At 43.1% G+C, this 23,505-nt stretch overlaps 2 protein-coding genes across 2 annotated transcripts; both read left to right on the top strand.

Annotated features, from left to right (window-relative positions):
* The first annotated feature begins 847 nt into the window (after positions 1–847).
* On the top strand, positions 848–7,210 carry prpf19 (pre-mRNA processing factor 19). The gene is made up of 16 exons (XM_056287404.1): positions 848–1,001; positions 1,500–1,649; positions 1,800–1,876; positions 1,981–2,122; positions 2,894–2,967; positions 3,061–3,126; positions 3,244–3,285; positions 3,455–3,529; positions 3,654–3,729; positions 3,849–3,958; positions 4,175–4,330; positions 4,673–4,742; positions 4,830–5,003; positions 5,627–5,709; positions 6,069–6,174; positions 6,309–7,210. Exons 1-16 carry the CDS (start codon positions 983–985, stop codon positions 6,404–6,406), a joined length of 1,518 nt encoding a protein of 505 aa, XP_056143379.1. The 5' UTR covers positions 848–982; the 3' UTR covers positions 6,407–7,210.
* A 1,084-nt stretch (positions 7,211–8,294) lies between these two features.
* tcirg1b (T cell immune regulator 1, ATPase H+ transporting V0 subunit a3b) lies at positions 8,295–22,239 on the top strand. The gene is made up of 21 exons (XM_056293153.1): positions 8,295–8,390; positions 9,600–9,722; positions 10,541–10,619; positions 10,733–10,881; positions 11,022–11,120; positions 11,255–11,316; positions 14,249–14,375; positions 14,496–14,578; positions 14,677–14,770; positions 14,961–15,173; positions 16,190–16,340; positions 16,853–16,992; positions 17,346–17,503; positions 18,120–18,210; positions 18,373–18,491; positions 18,662–18,875; positions 19,053–19,163; positions 19,267–19,353; positions 19,451–19,571; positions 19,768–19,939; positions 20,177–22,239. Exons 2-21 carry the CDS (start codon positions 9,606–9,608, stop codon positions 20,268–20,270), a joined length of 2,481 nt encoding a protein of 826 aa, XP_056149128.1. The 5' UTR covers positions 8,295–8,390; positions 9,600–9,605; the 3' UTR covers positions 20,271–22,239.
* Positions 22,240–23,505: the final 1,266 nt, after the last annotated feature.

Genomic DNA, 23,505 nt, shown 5'->3' with positions numbered 1-23,505 from the left:
GTGTGTTACCCCCATGAACTACATAATATAAGTTTATAAGTAGGCAAGGATGGTATAAGGAATTAAGGAGTAATGGTTCTTTTTATACAGTGAGAAAATTGCAAATAAATTGTTAGTAGAAGTGTGTCTATGTAAGATATATTTTGTAATAAGTTGATAGAAACTATTGAGTACTCACACTTGAGAATATTTTATCAGTAAGAAATGTATTAACAGAAATAAATACTAATGTGAAGAACTTTCTGCTGCTGAGGAAGTGGTGTAAATATAATATGAGTTTGACAAGTAATTACTAACTATATGGCTGAGAATAAATGGTTGATTGGAGTAGGTGATTGGTAGCAATAGTACTATAGCTATGCACATAGTCATTCATGCATGTTAACACTAATTTCTTAATTTATAATTAAAACGAGTACATTATCGTTTTCAATGTCTATTCTGAGACCTTTATTTTAAATGTTTTATAATGACGTTATTAATCAAAGGGTTGGACTTGAGGTGTTTTGCTGGTACATTTATAAATTCCAGTGTAGTGTTTCCTAGAGAATATCTCAATAGTCAATGCATTTGTGGTTGTGGACTTAATGACTGAATATGACTAATTGTCAGGATGCTGGACTGAGGTCATATTTTTGCAACAAGGCAAAATGGTGAAGCATTTCTCACCTCTTAATAAAAGTTAACAAGAACATACGTATGTATGAAGTACTTGATTGTGTCCAGTGTGTCAGGGCGCTGAAGTGTCTGCGAGGCATGAAACACCGGATTGTGAAAAAAAAAAGTCAACGAAGAAGTCAGCGCTGGCGTTGTTGTCCCAGCATGCACTTGGATTTTGTAGCGGCAATGAAAGGACAGCGTGCCATGTACAATTTGAGCAAAACATAAATAAAATACTTAGTAGTTGCGCTCATTATCGGCGTGAAGGCCAGAGTCAAGTCAAAGTAATTCTTTGTGCTGACGTTAGAAGTGCACTTGGAAGATGTCTTTGGTTTGTGCAAGTAAGTTGGAAGCATTTCGGTATGATGCGGCCACCTAGGAAGGAACCGCGTTAATGCTAACTACCTAGCCGCTTTGGCTAACGTTAGCGGCCATGCAGTGCCTACTTGCAAAGAAATCTAGTTGGGAGATCATTTGTATCGAGTCTTTGTTAAATTTATTCATAAACCATCATTTAATCATAAATCGTGCTTTTAACAATGGTGATCCATTCCAAGATTATTTATAAACACTTAATCCGCTGTTGCTCAAATATGGGCTCTCTTGATTTGATAAGTTTTATTTCGATTCATATCGGTGTATTTCATTCTCAAGTTTTCACGCAAGATATATTCGCTTGATTTTTGTTGTTGTATATGTTTTATATCTTAGCCTATTTCGGTCTGTCTTCTTTTAACACCTTCATGTGTGCACTTTCATTGAGTGTAATCTGCATTGAATTTTAATGTAAGAGTTGTGCTGAATGCTGATTGAGTTAAGCTTTCGCTGCAATTTACCAGTTTCCAACGAGGTCCCGGAGCATCCTTGCGTCTCCCCTGTATCAAACCAGGTGTTTGAGCGCAGGTTGATCGAGAAATACATCGCTGAAAATGGAACGGACCCAATGAATGGGCAACCACTCTCTGAGGAACAGCTTATAGACATCAAAGGTAAGCAGCTGATATGAGCTTAGTGTGTGACTTGGGCTGTTATCCCATCTGAAGATGCTGCAACTAATGGACATTGCGACAACATAACGTGCACGTATTGTTGAAAGCTCAGTGGCACTATCATCTAACATTATTTTTTATGAACATTAGTGTCTCATCCTATTCGACCAAAGGCACCCTCAGCAACAAGCATCCCTGCCATTCTCAAATCCCTTCAAGATGAGTGGGTAAGTAGTTAAATTCTCATGTAATTCCTGTACTATAATTCACATTTTTACCGGTTGAACCAATGTCAGTCTCCATTTTTCTCTCCTCCCATTTTATCTCCCAGGATGCAGTGATGCTTCATAGTTTCACTCTGAGGCAGCAGCTGCAGACCACCCGCCAGGAGCTTTCTCATGCTCTGTATCAACACGATGCCGCTTGCAGAGTTATTGCTCGACTCACCAAAGAGGTCACTGCGGCAAGAGAGGGTAGGCTGATGTCAAGATGCAGATTTTGATTTGATTACTACTTTGGGCTCTATCTTACACCTGGTGCAAAGTGGTGCCAAGTGCAACGCAAGTGTCTTTGCTAGTTTCAGACCAATGCAGTTGTCATTTTCCCATCCAGTGCCCATGTTGTTTAAATAGCAAATGCACTTGCGCCCATCTGAGCACCCATGGGCGTGTTGGTCTTAAAATGAGGTGTGGTCAGGCGCATTTTTGGCATATTATCTTGAGGCAGCGGAAAGCAATCGTGCAATTGACCAGCAAAAACCTGGTCTTAAGTCAATGGTGCAGTATTTTACTGTTATTTTAAGGGTGCATTATTAAGACAGTAATATGCACCTACAAAGGCAGATGCACAACGTGGGATATTTAAAAAAAATCTGCTATTATAATAGCAATTCTCCAAGGTGCAAGTACACCTGGCTTTTAAAGGGAATGGGAGATGACACTGATTGGTTTATTTCATGTTACGCCCAAAACATACGTATGGTTAATTAAGAGACTTAAGTTTATTTCACGTTACGCCCAAAACATACCTATAATTAATTAAGAGACTTAAGTATCCCTTTGAAACATGTGCCTTACGTTGGGCTGAGATTATCCGCCGTTAAACTAGCAAAAATGGGTTTGGACACGGCCTAAATGTACTTGCGCTGTGTGCTTAGATTGTTAAAATATAGCCCTTAATTTTACATATCTCTCATTTTGTTATTGGTAAAAGTTGGTTCTCACATTAGCTTTCCTGTTTTACAGCTCTTGCCACACTTAAACCTCAAGCTGGATTGGTTGCTCCACAGGCTGTCCCTGCCTCTCAGCCAACTGCAGCCGTGAGTTATTGTTTTGTTCCTGCCCATAACAGACTGATTAGTATGCATACAGTGTCCTATCATTTCTCCTCACATTCTACCCTTCTCTCCCAGGGTGCTGGTGGAGAGCTTATGGAGATAAGTGAACAAGTGGGAATGACCCCAGAGATCATCCAGAAGGTATGCATGCTTTCTACTCCACGCTGTGATCTTAGAATGTGGACTTTCTCTTAAGAGGTCTGAGATGTGTACCTGCTCCATGATGTTACTTTTCTTATCTGCTTTTTCCTCTGACAGCTCCAAGACAAAGCCACTGTCCTCACTACGGAGAGAAAGAAGGTATGCTTGCTAAGACCTTTCAAGTTAGCTCTACGATATACATATTTGTCATAATAATTACATGTCAAAGCAATCGCACTTCCTTCACTGCACATTTACATTGTGAAAATGTTGTAATACTTTTACTTTTTTAATCTTAACTCTATGTCTTTTATTTTGTTTGCTCTAGAGAGGCAAAACTGTGCCAGAAGAGCTGGTTAGAGCTGAGGATCTTAGCAAATATCGCCAAGTGGCCTCCCATGCTGTAAGTGCTGCTCTTTGATAGCTATGTAACTACTTAGCTTGAGTTGAGATGAGCTGCTGTATGGCTCAATCTTAAAGCCATTCAGTATATAGGGATTCAATTTATTTTCTCCATGCTTTCTCAGGGGCTCCATAGTGCCAGTGTCCCTGGAATCCTGTCTCTGGATCTGTGTCCCTCAGACACCAACAGAGTTCTCACTGGTACATCTGTCCATTCTTTGCCTACCTTTTGTCAGCCAATCTTTTTGCTTATGTAAAAGACATGGAATAATAAAGATTTCTTTATAGCTTATCTGACATTGCTCCTTGTGCTCTCCCAGGTGGGGCTGATAAGAATGTTGTGGTATTCGACAAGAACGAAGAGCAGATTGTGGCTACTCTCAAGGGACATACCAAGAAGGTCACATCAGTCATCTACCATCCATCCCAGGTAACATCCTACATCCTGGATCCACTTACTCAGTGACTTCAGACAACCTTATTGTTTGATCAAAATGTATTTACCATGGAATTTAAAATTATAAATGGGAAGGAATTGGTCTTGATACATGCCAGTTATGATTCTTTGCTGTTCATATCTTTGCTTGCCCCTTGACTCTTAATCACCCTTTACACTCTTTTTTTTCTCTTCTCTTTTCCTGTCCAGTCTGTGGTGTTCTCTGCATCTCCAGATAGCACTATACGTGTTTGGTCCATTACTGGTGGCAACTGTATCCAAGTGGTGCGTGCCCACGAGGCAGGTGTTACTGGACTCTCCCTCCATGCCACTGGAGACTACCTGCTCAGCTCCTCCGAGGACCAGGTAATACACAATATACGTTTGGACAAAAATACTCAGTTTGTTTCTACTCTGTTCAAGATCAATCAATCAATCAGACTTTGTTTGTATAGCACTTTTCATACAAACAAATGTAACACAAAGTGCTTCACACAATAACCCCCCCCCCCATCACAAAAGAAAACAAAAACAAAACTATGGTCAGGTCTTAAAAAAAAGTACAGACAAATTTTACAAAAGTACAGACAAGTTTAACACTGAGTTAGTAAAATAAATAAAAGTGCCATAAACACTGATCTACCACTGATCAATTCGATAAACTGATCACGCTCAAGGTAAATGACAATGATTTGATTCTTTGTGCAGTACTGGGCCTTCTCTGATATCCAGACTGGTAAAGTCCTCACCAAAGTCACTGATGAGAGCGCAGGCTGTGGTAAGTATGTCACCTATGTGTGGGAATTCAAGCCTTTGGCAATCTGATAACTACTCCAAGCTGTAACATTGATTTTTGTCTCCACAGCTCTGACCTGTGCTCAGTTTCATCCTGATGGACTTATTTTTGGCACTGGGACGGCTGACTCCCAAATCAAGATTTGGGATCTAAAGGAACGTACCAATGTGGCTAACTTCCCTGGCCACTCTGGTCCTGTCACCTCCATTGCTTTCTCTGAGAATGGATACTACCTGGCCACAGGTGAAAACTAATGTTTTAAAGCTAATCTCCCCCCCTCCCTCTCACTGTAGTCTATAAATTCTGTAGGGACTTAGGATATCAACAACAATTGCTAATCTCAACATCCTATTTTCTGAAATAAAATTGTAAAGAAAGGATGTGTTTGACTGTAAAATTCCTGACCCCAGGCATCCAGGTAGCGTAGTGGTCTATTCCGTTGCCTACCAAAACAGGGATTGCTGGTTCGAATCCCTGTGTTACCTCTGGCTTGGTTGGGTGTCCCTACAGACACAATTGGCCGTGTCTGCTGGTGGGAAGCCGGATGTGGGTACGTGTCCTAGTTGCTGCACTACGGCCACCTCTGGTCGGTCAGGCCACCTGTTCGGGGGTCAGGGGGAACTGGGGGAATAGCGTGATCCTCCCACACACTACATCCCCCTGGCAAAACTCCTCACTGTCAGGTGAAAAGAAGCAGTGGGCAACTCCACATGTATCAGGGGAGGCATGCCCTCCCCGGATCGGCAGAGGAGGTGGAGCAGTGACCGGGATGGCTCGGAAGAGTGGGGTAATTGGCCAAGTACAATTGGGGGGGAAATCCAAGTAAAATAAAATTTCTGACCCCCTTGTCTTGTGCTGTTCTGCAGGTGCCCAGGATAGCTCTCTCAAGCTGTGGGATCTTAGGAAACTGAAGAACTTCAAGACCATTGCTCTTGACAACAATTACGAGGTGAGGGCGTGCAATTATTAATTCTACCTTTCTATTACAGCCTTTATAATCTCACATGGACTCTTCATTGCTGTCGTGACACACAAAAAGCCTGAAAGTAATGTTCTGTGCTGTACTTGTGAAACAAATAAATGTCTGCAAGCATATAATTCTGTTGTCAGTTGCTCTTTCCTGTATTTGGTTTGCTAGTCCACTGACTTTAAGAGGTTCAAAGTAAAAATTTGTCAGGACAAATTCATTTGCTTTAAACAAATATATCAAAAAATTGAACATAACTTTTTCCAATGTACATATTTAAATCTGACTAGATTTTGTTCCCATCTTTATTGACAAATATGGCTGTCCTCTGTCTCTTTCAGGTGAAGTCATTGGTGTTTGACCAGAGTGGTACCTATTTGGCTGTGGGAGGATCTGACATCAGGGTATACATTTGCAAGCAATGGTCTGAAGTCCTCAACTTCTCTGGTAAGTGTGTAAAAGGCCATCTTTCAGCTCGAAACTTCCAGTTTTTCAGCTCACCCGCAATGCATATCGCATACTGCCTTTTTTTTTGCAAGTTAATAATGTTTAACTCTGCTCTTGTATTTTTCTATTTGTAGACCACTCAGGACTGGTGACTGGGGTGGCCTTTGGAGAGAATGCTCAGTTCCTGACCTCTGCAGGAATGGACAGAAGCCTCAAATTCTATAGCTTGTAGATTTTAGAGAGAGGTCAATCCAGGAAAGGATGAAGCGAGAGCAGACTGGGGGAGAGGGTGGTTTGGTCTTAGTACATATCTGAGCAGCCATTTTTCTGGACACAGATTTAGCTTAATCGTATAACCTGGAAAAAGACAAAGATTTTGCCCATATAGTTTCTTAGCCATTAAGTCTAGAAAGGGGGTTCCAGAAACTTTTTTAACCAAATAACCTTCCGATTCAAATCACCGAGTTGTGGTTAGGGTAATAACTGGTATTTTTTGAGATTGTGGATTTAAAATAAAAATATTTGTTTTACTGAAGTGAGATGCAAAGGCTAGTGGAATGCTCCTGTTAGATTTTCCAGCAGTCACACTTTTACTGTAGAATTTGCCTTTTATTTTTGGGGTGTTCCATGTTGCTTATGATACAGCTCAAAGGTGTTGTATACTGTCCAGAACTAAATGAATATGCTACAACAAGCTGTGTTGCTTTTTAATGTAAGACACCTTATGACCAGACAAGGTAAGAATCAAGTGTGTGAAATCTCCTTCTTTCAATAAATGTGTTGTGCTAATGTAGGCTTACTACACCTCCCCTTAAGTATTGCCTGTCAGTCTTGAGTAACCATGTGTTCAATCTGAACCTTTTTTTCTGTTCTGTTTGATTGTATATTTTTCTTATCACTTACCTATTGCATCTCTGCCCTTTTGCAACAAAATAAAAAGCTCTTTTTGTAATGTCAGTGAACTATTTTCTTCATCAATGAAATGTATGCTACTATTTTATGTTTGCAAAAATAGTTGCTGCTGGTTTTAAGTCCAGTAAACATTTCTCCTAATAAATGGTGTTTCGCCATATGTTTTTATAAGTCTTGCCTGCAGTTTGGAGAGTTGGCATAAAGGTCATTGTCAGATACAGCATGGGAGAATTCACTGCAAATTGTAATTTATTAAACTACTAATCACAATTTCTTCAGTAATATTCCATCTTTAACCTTCCAAAAATCCAAGGTTTTTGGACTCCTTTCCTGGTGATAGTACAGATAAACTACTTTGTTGAAAATCAAATCTTTCAATGTCCAGTGTGTAAGTAAGCAGGGCTGCTACATCTTCACTAGGATGCCAGTGATCAACGAAAAGGGAGTATTTAATTGGGGAAATCAGGAAAACAAGTCATAAACATTTAGGGAAAATATTTGGTATACATTTCTCGATTGGGTGCTCAATAAACTAACTAAGGAAATTCCAGAAGTTGAATCAGTTCATCTGGACACAAAGTTCTCCCACTAAACTTTGTGTCCTGATGAACTGACTCAACTTTCCGGAATTTGGTATACAACTTTCTGCCCTAAAGTATGTAACCAAAAGGCACAACTGAAACACTAAAGATTAGTTGGACTTCATTAAGCTACTGTACAGTGAGGCTTAACTAACAACTGATGTTTCCTACCACAGAGTAGGTAAGAGTAAATTCCGGGCCATGGTGTATTATGTTTTAAAGTCAAATAAGGGGTAATTTTGTCCCACAGACGTGTGTTGTCAGTGACTCAGAAATGCAGTTCCTCCAGTATCAAAAACAACTATCAGTCATGCATTCATTCATTCTATTAGCCAAACATATACATAAATCCAAAGCATACCGAGACCATACAAATACACAAATTCCACTTCAAAGACAAAAAAGCTGTGAAAACAGTTAATTTATGTATCCGGTGTATTTATTTCAATGCGCTCCCCCGACACTGTTTATCTGAAATAACACAACTGTTTCTCTATCAATAACGTTTGTGTACGTCTACTTGTTTAAAGAGACAAAAACATCTGGTTATGGGCCTCCACCAGGCTGAATGAACGGTCACGTGGAACTGTGAAGTCAGGTGACCTTGCGGAAATCGGAAGTGTGAGTCACATGGCTCCGCTTCCACCGACAGAAGTTTTTATAAACACAACCGTCGACCGCTGTTTCTTTTCGATATCGCATCGGATAGACTGAGAGAAACAGGTGAGAGTTCGTCTGAAGTTATTGTGGTGAGGAGCGCAGATGATTTGATTTCGTTTTTCCGAAATTTTAATACTGAGTGAAGACGGCCGTTTCCAAACCATGTTGATTGGATTGTTCTGGTGTGTTTTGCATAGAAAACACGTCTTTTCTGGGCACTCCCTCAGTACGGATCTGTTGTCCCGGTAGCGAAAGAAGACTAGTGTAGGCTGCAGCAAATGTAGAACTTGTAGTGCGGCTCAAACCTATTGAGTGGTGTAGTGGACGTTGAAGAAGTAAGTATACTGCGACCTAGATGGGTGGCTCACTAAGGAGAAAGTGGGTATAAGGAGAAATGGTGGGTATAAGGAGAAAATGGGTATACTATATATTTCAAGGGCTTTTTGGCTGATAGGTGATTATACTGTAAATTGACAGAAAAAGAGGTGGGCCTGTGTATACTCTCAACTACACAACTGGGCTTAGTCATTGCAAGAAAATAGTTCTGTTTAGCAGTGGTTTCCAATTTCCAATTTCATTTAGCAGACGCTTTTATCCAAAGCGACGCACAAATGATAGCTGATACAACACAGGCAATGATCTAAGCAAGCGGTTTACGTGGGAAATCTCAATTTTCTTTCACTTTCTTTCCGCTTACGGGTGTTTGGTTTTATTGAATTTACTTTGCATTTCGTTGGCGAGTAGTTTTTGCAAGTCTGGCGCATTTTTCGATCTTGTTCGATATGACAGTTTCTTTTTTTGGGGGGGGAGTAAAAATTGAAACTTATTATTAGTTTTACCGTAAAGGTTCTACTTTTACGATGCCAAACCATATTTTTCAATGCTACTGAATTATCGCAGTATTTTGGTAAATTAACATTGTGAACGAATGTGAACTATTTTGTCAGAGACATGTCTGTGCAAGGATGGAAATTCCCCTCAATCGTTCTTAGTCATAAGAACAGGTGGGAACCTCCTGCTTCCCTTTTCTTCCATTTCCAGTCATTTGTTTTCCATTGAACTGTGGCAGCTGCTGTATTTACCTTCCTGACCTTCCTCAATTTCACTGACTGCTGATCTATTTTTTTTAACTATTCAGTCTACAATCTACTCCCTCTTTGCTCCTCTCTTTGCTCCTCTCTTTTATTCATTTTAGTGAGGGCTGTAGTGGCATCACCCTGCTAACAAGGAGAATCTTGAGCATGAGCTATTCATTTGCTTGGTGTCTTGCAGGCAGTGATGGGCTCCATGTTTCGCAGCGAGGAGGTGTGCCTGGTGCAGCTCTTCCTCCAGTCTGGCTCGGCTTACAATTGTGTCAGTGAACTTGGAGAGCTGGGCCTGGTCGAGTTCAGAGACGTGAGTCAAATCAGTTAGTTTGCTAAAATCTTTAAATCTTTTGGGGGGCAGGCAACAAATGTGATAGCTTGTTGCCCTAGGTCCAATAAGTCTCCTTGATTCGGTAAACTAGTTGGTCAATGTTTAGCTTTGGTTCTTTGTGAGCATTTCCCTGCAGTTAAAAGGCTTAGCCTGTAAATGGGTTAAATTCAATGCTGTCCTTATGTATGTTAACCCACCTCCCTGATCAAAGTTTCATGATAAAAGGTATCATCCATTTGGATCTAAATTTGGAAGAGAATGGCTATGTTTTTTCCCCATCCCCTTTTTTCTCCCCAATTGTACCCGGCCAGTTACCCCACTCTTCTGATCTGTCCCAGTCGCTGCTCCACCCCCGCTGCCAATCAAGGGAGGGCTGCAGACTACCACATTGCTCCTCCGATACATGTGGAGTCGCCAGCCGCTTCTTTTTACCTGACAGTGAGGAGTTTCACAAGGGGGCTGTAGCATGTGGGAGGCTCACGCTAGTTCCCCCAGTTCCCCCTCCCCCCTGAACAGGTGCCCCGACCGACCAGAGGAGGCACTAGTGCAGTGACCAGGACACATATCCACATCCGGCTTCCCACCCGCAGACACGGCCCATTGTTTCTGTAGGGACGCCCGACCAAGCCGGCGGTAACATGGTGATTCGAACCAGAGATCCCCGTGTTGGAAGGCAACGGAATAGACTGCCACGCCACCTGGATGCCCAACATGTTTTTAAAAGTCCCATTACTTTGATCAGATGATTTATGAGTAACTGTGTGATTTTTTGTCTGTTCCCTTCTCCACTGAATTAGTTGAATCCCAATGTGAACGCCTTTCAGAGGAAGTTCGTGGGGGAGGTCAGACGATGTGAAGAGCTTGAGAAGACATTCAGTATGTTTTAAGTTGGGCCGTACATTTGGTTATTGTTTCCCCATGGTCATCTTTTATCCTCTCAGTTTTATCTCCACCACTTGCTTTATCTGACTTTTCTATGTCACCCACAGCCTTCCTGGAGCAGGAGATCAACCGTTCTCTCTCACCGCCCTTGCAGTGTCCCCTTTCTCCCCCTTGCCCAACACCCTCGGCACCCCAGCCCCGTGAGCTGATTACCATAGAAGAAGAGAGTGAGAGGCTGGCCAGAGAGCTCAGAGAGGTAGGCTCCTGGAACAGTGTTGGGTTGATGAAGATGAAAGACCCTCTGTTCTCTCATCAGTGCGTCGGCGTGTTATCAAGATGACATTATAACTTTTAAACTAGTCATTCAGGTGTGTTCCTTGTTCCCACTTCCACCAGGTGTCCAGGAACAGAGACAGCCTGAGGGCCCAGCTGACCCAGCTCTGCCAGTATCGGGGAGTATTGAAACAAACCCACTCCCTTATAGCCTCGCAGGCGGTAAGAGTTACATCTCCCAATTCTTCTGCCACTATCTCACTCACTTTTATTTATCTCATGACATGGGTCATAGGTCAGCAAGACATTAAACCAACTCAGTTTATCTTGTTTTCCTGGGGCCATCATTCCCATAGGCACCACCTTCTGCACTGGAGAGTCAAAGCATTTTTGATAATCGACAGGATGTCCACCTCAGGTAGAGCCCTTTTCCTCTTACAGCCTCCTCACAATCCAACAGTTCCTTTGTATAGCTTGTATCTGGGATTGCAATGCCATGTGATAATGAAGAGGTAGACAGACAGACAAGACAGGTATGCAGAATGGCAGACATACACTATATGGACAAAAGTATTGAGACACACCTCTTAATCATTGAATTCAGGTGTTTCATTCCGACCCATTGCCACAAGTGTATAAAATCAAGCAGCTAGATATACAGTCTGCATTTACAAACATTTGTGAAAGAATGGGTCATTCTGAAGAGCTCAGTGAATTCAAGCGTGGTATTCGCATAGCACCACCTTTGCAGTAAGTCAGTTCGTGAAATTTCTTCCCTGCTAGATATTCCATGGTCAGGCCGCTCTGGTGGCCAAGCGGAATAAACCGCCATTCTTGCAGTCCGCTCGTCACGTGGCTGGGAGGTTCGTATCCCAGACTTGCCGTAACTGGTCACGGCCAGAGCGTACACGGGGTAAGGCATTCATTAGGCCACCCTTACCCAAGGGATAGTGGGTGTAGATCGGTGTAGTGTTCGGGGACTCGTCGTTCTCCAGCAACCCCTCTGGCCCACCCGGGCGCCTGCAGCCAAGCAACTGAAGGCATTCTCCGTACGCCTCCTTCGCGGCCTGAAGGTGATGCAATCCATGCGAGGCTTCAGCGTGTAAAATAGCGAGAGCAGCCGACACGAATTTGAAGGAAGCTGGTATAACGACTATCTCCTTCCTGTGGAAATGTGAGCCAGGGGAGTTATTCGACAAGAGTTCCGGCCATATGCCATCGGGTTAATCGGGTGGGATAAGGGGAAAAACTAGAAATAAATTTATAAAAAAAAAAGATATTCCATGGTCAATTGTAAGTGGTATTATTGAAAAGTGGAAGTGTTTAGGAACAAGAGCAACTCGGCCACAAAGTGGCAGACCACATAAAGTCACACAGCGGGATCAACGAGTGCTGAGGCCCATAGTGCGTAAAAGTCGCCAATGCACTGTTGACCCAATAACTGCAGAGCTCCAAACTTCAGCACAAAAACATCAGCACAAAAACTGTGCACCGGAAGCTTCATGGAATGAGTTTTCCGTGGCCAAGCAGCTGCATGCAAGCCTTACATCACTAAGCACAATGCCAAGCGTCGGATGGAGTGGTGTAAAGCACGCTGCCACTGGACTCTGGAGCAGTGGAAACGTGTTCTGTGGAGTGACGAATCACTCTTCTCTGTCTGGCAGTCCGATGGATGAGTCTGGGTTTGGCGGATGCCAGGAGAATGTTACCTGCTTGACTGCATTGTGCCAACTGTAAAGTTTGGTGGAGGAGCAGTAATGGTATGGGGTCTTTTTTCAGGGGTTGGGCTAGGCCCCTTAGTTCCAGTGAAGGGAAATCTTAATGCTTCAAGACATTTTGGACAATTCTATGCTTCCAACTTTGTGGGAACAGTTTTGGGAGGGCCCTTTTCTGTTCCAGCTTGACTGTGCCCCCAGTGCACAAAGCAAGGTCCATTAAGACATGGTTGGGTGAGTTTGGTGTGGAAGAACGTGACTGGCTCGCACAGAGCCCTGACCTCAACCCCATCGAACACCTTTGGGATGAACTAGAATGCAGATTGCGAGCCAGGTCTTCTCGTCCAACATCAGGGCCTGGCCTCACAAATGCTGTTCTAGATGAATTGGCAAAAATTCCCACAGACACACTCCAAAATCTTGTGGAAAGCCTTCCCAGAAGAGTGGAAGCTGTAGCTGGTCCCCCCCCTTTGCAGCAACTCCATATGAATGCTTATGGATTTAGAATGGGATGTCATAAAAGCTCCTGCAGGTGTAATGGCCAGGTGTCGCAATATTTTGGTCCATATAGTGTACATATAGATAGATAGATGGAGCATTAGATACATAGATTGGTTGGTAAATGTAGTAGAGTATGCGTGTGTGTGCGTGCGTGTGTGTTTGTGTCCATGTGTTGGTAGAGGCATGTTGGTATGTGTGTGTGTGTGTGCGTGCGACTCTTTCTTTCTGGTTGAGTGCTCACCGCTTTCCTGTTTCCCCTGCAAATGGCCACCTGGCTCATGCAACAGTGCACTCCCTACAGCAAGACAGATTCTCTCTCTCTCTCTCTCTCTCTCTCTCTCTCTCTCTCTCTCTCTCTCTCTCTCTCTCTCTCTCTCTCTCTCGTGTGAGTGTGTCTGTCTGTCTCTCTGGGTGTGTCTGTCCCTGTGTGCCTTTGGCCCATATAGACTGTATGGTTTCAGCCCAAATGACATCATGTTTTTGAAATAGACATCTTGCATTATGGGTTAAATCCTGGGTCCTTGATGTTTTCTTAAATCTTTGCTTTTTCAGTGTTACAAGGCCTATGTCTATGGTCTTTGGCTGCGACAGAGTTCTAGTAGTGTGGATTGTTTGGACTCCTTTGTGTTGAGCGGCCAAGCCAATCCCAGCGACTGGTGACCATTTGGAACATTCAGAAAAGTTGTCCTGCCTGTGGTGCAGAATATGATTGTAAATTAAAAGCATGTTGGTGAATAGAAAGTGACTGAGTGGAACAATTTCTTAGCTAATTTTCTTCTATGTTTTTCCCATGCAAAACACTGAATCACAGCAACATCTTATTTTTTTACAGACACCATAATTGAGATTGGTATGCCCACTTCGCACCTTGGCTCTTTTGGCTGACGTAGCTTTGAGCCAAATATAGAGCGTGTTATCAGAATTTCAGGCAATTGTACAATCAGGCTAGGTTGATATCCAAGCTTGTCATCTCCTCATGTAGCACAGTGTGACATGATGATGGTAATAGACATAATCTGTCACACAGTGTGATCTCTGTCTCTCTCTCTCTCTCTCAATCTGTTTTGTGTTTTCTCTCTGTCCCTTTGTCTATTTTTTTTAACCCACTCACCCTCCTTTTTCTCAAATTTTAAGTTTTGTGGCAGGAGTGGTACATCCTTGGAAAGTCCCCTCTTTCGAACGGTTGTTATGGCGGGCTTGTCGTGGTTACATCATAGTAGATTTTAGAGAAATGGAGGGACGACTGGAGCACCCTGATACGGTGAGGAGAATAACTAATAGAAATTGAGATAATTCTTGTTTTCAGAGCGGAGCATGAGGCCATGTGATATTTAATGTGATTATGGGTGGTGTATTATGACTGCATGTTGTTCATTCACAGGGGGAGATGGTACAATGGACAGTGTTCCTTATTTCCTATTGGGGAGATCAGATCGGGCAGAAAGTCAAGAAGATCTGTGATTGGTGAGCAAACGCATCTGTTTGACATTGGTTTTACATGCTACTCTGCTGAACCTCTTGAACATCATTTTGAATTTGGTATTTCTTAATACCACACACAGCTTCCGCACACAGACATTTGTATACCCTGAGAGCACTGCTGAGAGAGAGGAAATTCTCCAAGGACTCCAAGGCCGAATTGAAGACATCAAATCAGTTAAGGGAAACTCCTGAGTATGAGAGCACAATGTCTACTTGTCAGTGCAGTCAGCAGCATTTGCCTCATAGTCTTCTGTGCTGTGACATCAGCATCCTGCTTGCACAAATTAGACTGCCCCGAGAACTTGTCAATTAAACTCACTGTTCTCAATCCTTAATTCCATCCTGTCCCACCAACCCACCTCAGGTGTTGTCCCAGACAGAGGCTTTCCTGCAGCAGCTGCTGATGCGGGCAGTGGCTGTGCTGCCCCAATGGAAGGTGCGCGTCCAGAAGTGCAAGGCCGTCCAGATGGTGCTGAACCTCTGCAGCCCCTCCGTCACTGACAAGTGCCTGATCGCCGAGGCCTGGTGTCCAGTCACTAAGCTGCCCGAACTGCAGAGCGCCCTGCGAGAAGGAGGGGTGAGTGAGGGGAAGAGGGTTGGCTACATGGAGGGAGCTGTGAACTGAAGGTGTGATTGGTAGAAAGGTGGACAGACAACAGTCGTAATTTACAACTTTCTGTTCGCATTGGAGAGAACGTTGGGTTAAACTGTATGCCAGCATTATGACGTTTTTAAGTTTACTTGCTGACTTACAAATAAGGGTACCTCATAACTCTTTAATTAAGATGTCTTTGGGGACATCGAGGTAGTGTTGCGGTCTATTCCATTGCCTACCAACACGGGGGATTGCCGGTTCGAATCCCCGCGTTACCTCCGGTTTCATCGGGCATCCCTATAGACACAATTGGCCGTATCTGCGGATGGGAAGCTGGATGTTGGTATGTATCCCGGTCGCTGCACTAGCACCTCCAATGGTTGGTCGGGGCTCCTGTTCAGGGGGGAGGGAGAACTGGGGGAATAGCGTGATCCTCCCACGCGTTACGTCCCCCTGACGAAACTCCTCACTGTCAGGTGAAAAGAAGCGGCTGGCGACTCCACATGTATTGCAGGAGGCATGTGGTGGTTGCAGCCCTCCTCGGATCGGCAGAGGGGGTGGAGCAGCAACCAAGACAGCTTGGAAGAGTGGGGTAATTGGCTAACTACAACTGGATAGAAAAAGGGGGGGGAAAATCCTACAAAAAAAAAATGTCCTTGGCTCCAATCCAGAAGTTGACGCACATATGCCATACCCTAAGCATCACTTAATATCAATAAAATGTAAGCTTTCTAAAATGTGTGGACAGTCAACACCTTTTGTCTATGGTGTACAAGACACACTGAGCTCGTCATTGTCAGATGTTAACCAAATACCGGCATGTAGTTGGTTTGATGAAAAGGGGGGGAAAAAGACATGGTGGCCCATATCATGGTTAGCCATGCAGCTGCAGCACAAAATGAAGGCCTTCATTGGTGAAGGTTGGTGTGTCTAATATGTCGTCCCATTCTATTTATTTATTTATTTAAATTTACCCTAAATTTACCTTCCATTTCTAGAGAAAGAGTGGCAGTGGGGTAGACTCCTTCTACAACCGCCTTCCCTCCGCCACCCCTCCACCAACTCTGTTCCCCATCAACTCTTTCACGGCTGGCTTCCAAAACATCGTGGATGCCTATGGGGTGGCCAGCTACCGTGAAGTCAACCCAGGTATACCTCAACCTACATGCACCATGCTACAGTAAAATTTGGTTACACTTTACAATATGGGTACATTAATTAACCAGTAATAAGCATTAACTAAGCGTTAATTAACAGTTAACAAATGTGTCAAGTAATCATTTACTAATGTTAATTAACCTGTAAACCTTTAATAAATGTTAACAAGAGAAATTTAACAGCTACTTCATGCTTATTAGATTTAGGGTTAGGGTTAGTTAATGCCTACTACTGTATCGACTCACGTTAATAGGGTTACTTAACTGTTGATTAACTGTTAGTTAATGCTTATTAGTGCATGTTAATTAATGCACCCTTGTTGTAATGCATTACCTCAGAATTTTTATATCCTCACTGATAGCTGGGATAATGGGTTTGAAAGGTGCACCCAAAAAGGGATCACACGCTGTACATATTCGAACCCGGAGACCATTTATGCCAAACACTGTTCCCTTTTTTATAATAAATCATCAAGCCTCTTCTCTCTCTTTGTGCGTTTGCAGCGGTGTACACGATAATTACCTTCCCCTTCCTGTTTGCGGTGATGTTTGGGGATGTTGGACATGGCTTACTGATGACCGTGGCTGCCCTCTGGATGGTTCTGGAGGAGAAGGACCCCAAACTTCAGAACAACAGCAATGAGGTTATTTAGATGGCATGCATATATGAAGAGTTGATTTCTGTTGAGTACATCTTCAGATATATCCTTGAATTGTTCACCATAAATTAATTGGAATCATTTGCAGCTTATGAGTTTGAATATGACTTGTAATTTATTTAATTCATTGTAAAACTGTTGCATGTAATGCTGGTACAATGAAATCTGTGTAGAGAGTTGAAACAGAGCATTGGCAAAAGTTTCCATGTGAATTATTGTTCAAAACATAGTCAGAAACTTGCTTTTGTTTAATAAATGGGGCTATTTAGGGAGTGCAAGATCTGTTGGATTGGGAATTGGTTATACGGCACCATGTCATTTATCTCTCTTCGGTTCAGATCTGGAGAATGATGTTTGGAGGTCGGTACCTGATTCTGCTAATGGGTCTCTTCTCTGTCTACACGGGGGCCATCTATAATGAGTGCTTCAGCAGGGGCCTCAGTCCCTTCAGTTCAGCATGGCATGTTGGCCCCATGTTTGAGAGCAACAAATGGAAGTGAGGACATGTGTATACACATACACAAGTGCACATACACACGTGTGTGCGCACACACACACATGCAAAACAAAAACATAATGGGGTCGTCTGGCTGGCGTGGCAGTCTATTCCATTGCCTACCAACATGGGGATCGCCTGTTCGAATCCCCGTGTTACCTCCGGCTTGGTCATGCGTCCCTACAGACACAATTGGCCGTGTCTGTGAGTGGGAATCTGGATGTGGGTATATGTCCGGGTCACTGCACTAGCGCCTCCTCTGGTTGGTTGGGACGCCTGTTCAGGGGGAGCGGGAACTGGGGGGAATAGCGTGATCCTCCCACGCGCTATGTCCGCCTGGTGAAACTCCTCCCTGTCCGGTGAAAAGAAGTGGCTGGCGATTCCACATGTATCGGAGGAGGCATGTGGTAGTCTGCAGCCTCCCCGGTCTGGCAGAGGGGGTGGAGCAGCAACCGGAACGGCTCGGAAGATTGGGGTAATTGACCAGATACAATTTGGGGGGGAAAAAACACCATCATAATGATCTGTGTTTTTTGTTTTGTTTTTTTGTTGTTTTTTTTTTAGATACACATTGTCTACAACCCCATATCTATACTTGGTGTTTTACCCCTTTTAGTGCATCAGTCCTTGCCGGAAACCAGCATCTGTCCTTGGACCCTGTCGTTGATGGTGTCTTCTCTAGCCCCTATCCTTTTGGCATTGACCCGGTATGGATCTCCACATCCTTTTTGCCTCCATTCATTCCTTTTATTCCCCTTTTCAAACTAGTCTCTTCCATTTTCTTTCATTCTTTCTGGTATCTAGTTGTTCATCATCTCATCTCATTGCTCACCAAATCCATCCTCACCTGCTTTTTGTGTCCCTGCCAGATTTGGGGCATGTCCAACAACAAACTGACGTTCCTCAACTCTTACAAGATGAAGATGTCTGTCATTATTGGTGTCATCCACATGACTTTTGGAGTCTGCCTGTCTTTATTCAACTACATGTAAGTAACCATATTGGATTACTTGAGTGATTATAACCCCATGATGAACACACGTGTTCATAATCCCTTTAATATCTATATTTCTCTCCATGTTATTCTGAATTTCTGCTACTTTACCTGGTCTTCTTAATCTCCTTCTCTGATGCTTACCATCTCTTATTTTTCCTCAGGCACTTTCGCCAGATCAGCAGCGTGTTCCTGGTGCTGATACCTGAATTGTTCTTCATGCTGTGCCTGTTTGGCTACCTGGTCTTCATGGTGGTGTACAAGTGGATTGCCTTCACTCCGGCTGAGTCCAAAACTGCCCCCAGCATACTCATCCATTTCATAGACATGTTCCTCTTCACAGAAAATGCAGACAATCCACCCCTATATAAGGGACAGGTGTGTAGTCTACAAAAACGCACAGGCACCTGTTTATATTGAGGTCGCATATCCCCTAACACTACTCAGTGTGTGTGCGCATGCGTGTGTTATACAAACATCTCTTCAAGACAGTCCACTTGGGTCAACGTGGGATACTTTTAAAGATCTTTATTCCCCCAAACATTCTCTGTGCAGATGGTGGTTCAGAAGATCCTGGTTGTGCTAGCTGTGTGTTCTGTGCCTGTTCTGCTGCTGGGAAAGCCAACCCATGAGTACATCACACACAAGAAGAGAAGGCAACATGTAGTAAGACAGTGTTTTAATGTGTCTGACAAGGCTTTTTTTCCTCTGACAGAAAACGCAGCGATATATGAATACATTTTTCTTTTTTTATTCTCTGTCACATTAGGATGAGGAGAGAAGTCCCCTCCTAGCTGACAGTGGTTGTATCAATGCCCGACAAGGGGAAGTGGAGGGACAGAACCATCAAGAGGAAGTAAAGAAGAAACTCTAGTAACTTAACTGTTTGTCACATATCTGGTGTACTCCTGTCTTATTTTTTTTCCCCAATCCTTTCATCCGATTATCTTTAGGAGTTTGACGCTGCAAATGAGTTCATGCATCAGGCCATCCACACCATAGAGTACTGCCTAGGCTGTATCTCCAACACCGCCTCCTACCTCCGACTTTGGGCTCTCAGCCTGGCACATGCACGTAAGTCACTCGCCTGGATGCACCCTTATGCTCATGTGACATTCTCAAAGGCTACCATACAGCCAACTTCCTCTCTAATGCCAAAACACTAATACAATCCTTTTGTAGTCAGTTACTCATGCACAACACTCATTTTATCCCCCCCTCCAATATCAACATGATGGCTGCCTGATGATTGGTGTATGTTCCTCTGCAGAGCTGTCAGAGGTGCTGTGGGTGATGGTAATGCGTATTGCCCTGAGGTGGCAGGGCTACGTAGGATCTGCAGTCCTTTTCGTGGTGTTTTTCTTCTTCTCTCTTCTGACCGTCTCCATTCTGCTGGTCATGGAGGGCCTTTCAGCATTTCTGCACGCCCTCCGTCTGCACTGGTGAGGACAAGAGGGACAGAGTGGATTAAAAGAAGGAAAAGCTGGCATAGCAGGGAATGGGTTCTCAAAAATACAGCTTGTGATGCAAGGAAGTGCTTAAAAATTGAGAATATATAGAGGGAGGGGATGGAAAAATGTACAGTATACAGAATTTGTGACAAGGATATTAGGGAGAGAAGGGATAGGAAAAGATATCAGCTTTGAGTTAATGTATGCTATCATTCTTCTCTCGTTCAGGGTGGAGTTCCAGAACAAGTTCTACAGTGGGACAGGCTACAAACTGAGCCCTTTCTCCTTCTCATCTCTGATCAATGCAACAGCTGCTGTGTGATCAGTCTAATAATAATAATAATTATGTTTGCCAAAATGTTATGTAAATCAGTGTATCTTACTGAGTGCTTGCTGCCCTCTTATGCATTTCAGAGCATTTTTTTTGTTTCCATCTTTCTCTGGTGTTTGTCTGCTTCAGTGTTTCTTTGTAATTTGGTTAAGGAAAAAAAATAGATAAGGAATGGTTAAATTCAAATGCACAATGACCTGAGCATAAACTGTTATTTCTGCATATTGATACACAAGTCTAATGTACCGATCTTGTGATTTGTATAATCGCCAATGAAAAACACTTTTTGTATCCTTCATCTTGCTTCTCTGTATTTTTATTCTAGATTTTCTTATTCCCACTGTGTGTATGCAGTCTGTGGTTCATTTACTCAGGAAATGGTTACGGTTTGCATTTATTTTTTCATTGAATGAGCCTGAATTGAAGGTGGTTACCATGAAAGGGGAGCACTTCAATTCATCATTCTTCTGTAAGGTTCAAGGAAATGTATTTACATTGGTCTTGAAAAAGAGAGCTTGTGGGATTCTTTGATTGGCAGCAGGATGTCATCCAAATAACTTGTCACAAACCAAAGATGTGATTATGGGTGTCGTCACTATCGTGTAGTGCCCAGCATGGACAACTGCTATTTTTCAACAAAAGTATTTTTGTAGCCTCATCAGATAATTGCACAGTGCCTGTCAAGATTTTTTTTTTTTTTTTGGACAGATGTTGTGATTCATTGCTAAACCGTGACTTTGAACTAAGTTTCACTATATATTATTCCTGTCTTTGCCTGTTTGCACAATCACAGTGATAAATTCTGGCGTAAAATGAAATTAAAGAGAAACTCCCTGCTTTTTGTGTGAAGTTTCGTGTAGTTTTATGCGTCAAGCCTGCAAGCATTATCTAACGTTGAGCTTTATTTATTTGTTATGTATAGTTGATTAGTTTGGTCATAAAAGGGTAAGACAGGAACCCCTGCTTGGCTTGTATTTTTGAGATGTAAATACTGAAGCACTTATTCCACTCAGTTCATGTCACTGTCAATGGGCTTCAGATGAGCTTGTACCCAGTGTGTGAACTATACCATGGCTTTTGAGGGAGCTCAATTTTTTTTTTTTTCGGGGGGGGAAGGGTGTTTGCTTGCATGTGCCTCAAAGAAAGGGCTGACTGTGACTCTTGTTGCAAAGATATTTATAGCTGCAAGCATGTAGGCCTATACTTGCTTTATGTCAGCACATCTGATATATAGAGAATGTGAAAGTATGTCACCCACGTTGTATGTTGCGACGGGGGCGCCATGTTGTTAGGAATGTGCTCTGTTAGGCATGTCCAACCATCCATTATCCAAACCGCTTATCCTGCTCTCAGGGTCGTGGGGATGCTGGAGCCTCTCCCAGCAGTCATTGGGCAGCAGGCGGGGAGACACCCTGGACAGGCCACCAGGCCATCACAGGGCCCACACACACACACACCTAGGGAAAATGTAGTATGGCCGATTCGCCTGACCTACATGTCTTTGGATTGTGGGAGAAAACCAGAGCACCTGGAGGAAACCCACGCAGACACGGGGAGAACATGCAAACTCCACACAGAGCATGACCCCGGACGACCCCCAAGGTTGGACTACCTTGGGGCTCGAACCCAGGACATTCTTGCTGTGAGCAACTGTGATCTGTTCATTGAAAACATAAAAAATAAATTTATTTTGACTCATGTAATGTGGCCTGGCTTTATTCCATATTGTCTGGATAAGGTGAACCATGAATTCAACAATAGCAACATAATATAACAATCAGTTAATGACCACATCAAACCTCCACATGGGTATCAAAACCAAACATCACAGTATGCTACAATACGGCCAACTAAAGCAGGGCACAGTATACTCTGTATAGTTTCTTGGCACAAGTAAGACACGGATAGGTCATGAACATGCCAGCCTGCCTACAAGGGATTGAGTCCTGATCAATAACAGTTAAAGTTACCCATCACACACAGATGAGCACAATAATTTCTTGGTACAATTAAGACATCAAATGTGAGGGTCACATATCAACAAACCAGCCTGTAACAACACACACTTGCATAAGCATTGTAAATACCAACAGAAATAGGCCAGGCTGCCTACAAGGGATCCAGTCCTCATCAACACCCATCACATACAATACAGTGCTAATACGACTACTACTATTACTACTTTCGGCTGCTCCCGTTAGGGGTTGCCACAGCGGATCATCCGTTTCAATCTCTTCCTGTCCTCTGCATTTTCCTCTGTCACACCAGCCACCTGCATGTCCTTTCTCACTACATCCATAAACCTCCTCTTTGGCCTTCCTTTTTTCCTCTTCCCTGGCAGCACAATGTTCAGCATCCTTCTCCCAATATACCCAGCATCTCTCCTCCACACATGTCCAAGCCATCTCAATCTTGCCTCTCTCTCTGCACTCCCTAACATGGAGGTTGCGATTTCTTTTGTTCTTTCTTTCTTTCTTTCTTTCTTTCTTTCTTTCTTTCTTTCTTTCTTTCTTTCTTTCTTTCATCCAGGCAGAGTTGTTAAGTCATGCAGAGGGCATTGTAAAGGAGAGCTCTGAATATCGCTGTCTGCAGTCCCAGTTCTCTGTGCAAACGAGGTGCACAATGGGTCATGTACACTTAGCCAAGTACAGCTCCACAACGGTCTTAGCTCAAGAGCAGATAAATCTTTTTTAAACATTGTTGTTGTTGCAGAGCACCTTAACATGAGTGTTCCTACATGCCAACTTATATAAACTGTTGTTATAATCAATTGTGTTCACTGTAGTAAATTATGTCAGTGTCTGTAATTTGATCAGGTGAATGAATAGAGACAAATCAGGACCAAATTTCTTCCTCTATGGACTGTCTGATGAACGTGGATTACCTCTCTCTCTCTCTCTATCAATCACCTGATGAACCTGTTTGTCCTGTCTTCCCTTGGTCACAGGTCCACCCTCCTGGAGATTTAAGCTACCTCTGCCTCTTGTGTGAATGTGAAGTCTATTTTAAATGCAGGGCTCCATGAAGCAGAGCTGGGTTTGTGGCGTGGGGTCCTGTCGGCTCTTGACTGCATCTGTGGGGTGCCTGACGTTGTCTTGGGATGGTCACAGATTCACTAAATTTGCCTTGCACTCTCTACTTACAATTTTATTACCCAGTAGATTTAAATTTGCTACATTTTATGCATCAGTTGTATGTGTTCTGCATTACCTGATATGTGTGTAAT

Source organism: Lampris incognitus, chromosome 1 (assembly GCF_029633865.1).
Source record: "Lampris incognitus isolate fLamInc1 chromosome 1, fLamInc1.hap2, whole genome shotgun sequence".
In the NCBI taxonomy this organism is placed as follows: domain Eukaryota; kingdom Metazoa; phylum Chordata; class Actinopteri; order Lampriformes; family Lampridae; genus Lampris; species Lampris incognitus.
The sequence above is the reverse complement of the archived record's forward strand: the minus strand, read 5'-3'. Positions and strand labels throughout refer to the sequence as shown.

Coding starts and splice junctions, on each gene's coding strand:
- prpf19 (XM_056287404.1), top strand. Junction 3,286..3,454: donor TCACTACGGAGAGAAAGAAG/GTATGCTTGCTA, acceptor TGTTTGCTCTAG/AGAGGCAAAACTGTGCCAGA. Junction 5,004..5,626: donor TGGATACTACCTGGCCACAG/GTGAAAACTAAT, acceptor GCTGTTCTGCAG/GTGCCCAGGATAGCTCTCTC.
- tcirg1b (XM_056293153.1), top strand. CDS start 9,606: ATGGGCTCCATGTTTCGCAGCGAGGAGGTGTGCCTGGTGCAGCTCTTC. Junction 10,882..11,021: donor TGGCCAGAGAGCTCAGAGAG/GTAGGCTCCTGG, acceptor CACTTCCACCAG/GTGTCCAGGAACAGAGACAG. Junction 18,492..18,661: donor CTGTCTTTATTCAACTACAT/GTAAGTAACCAT, acceptor ATTTTTCCTCAG/GCACTTTCGCCAGATCAGCA.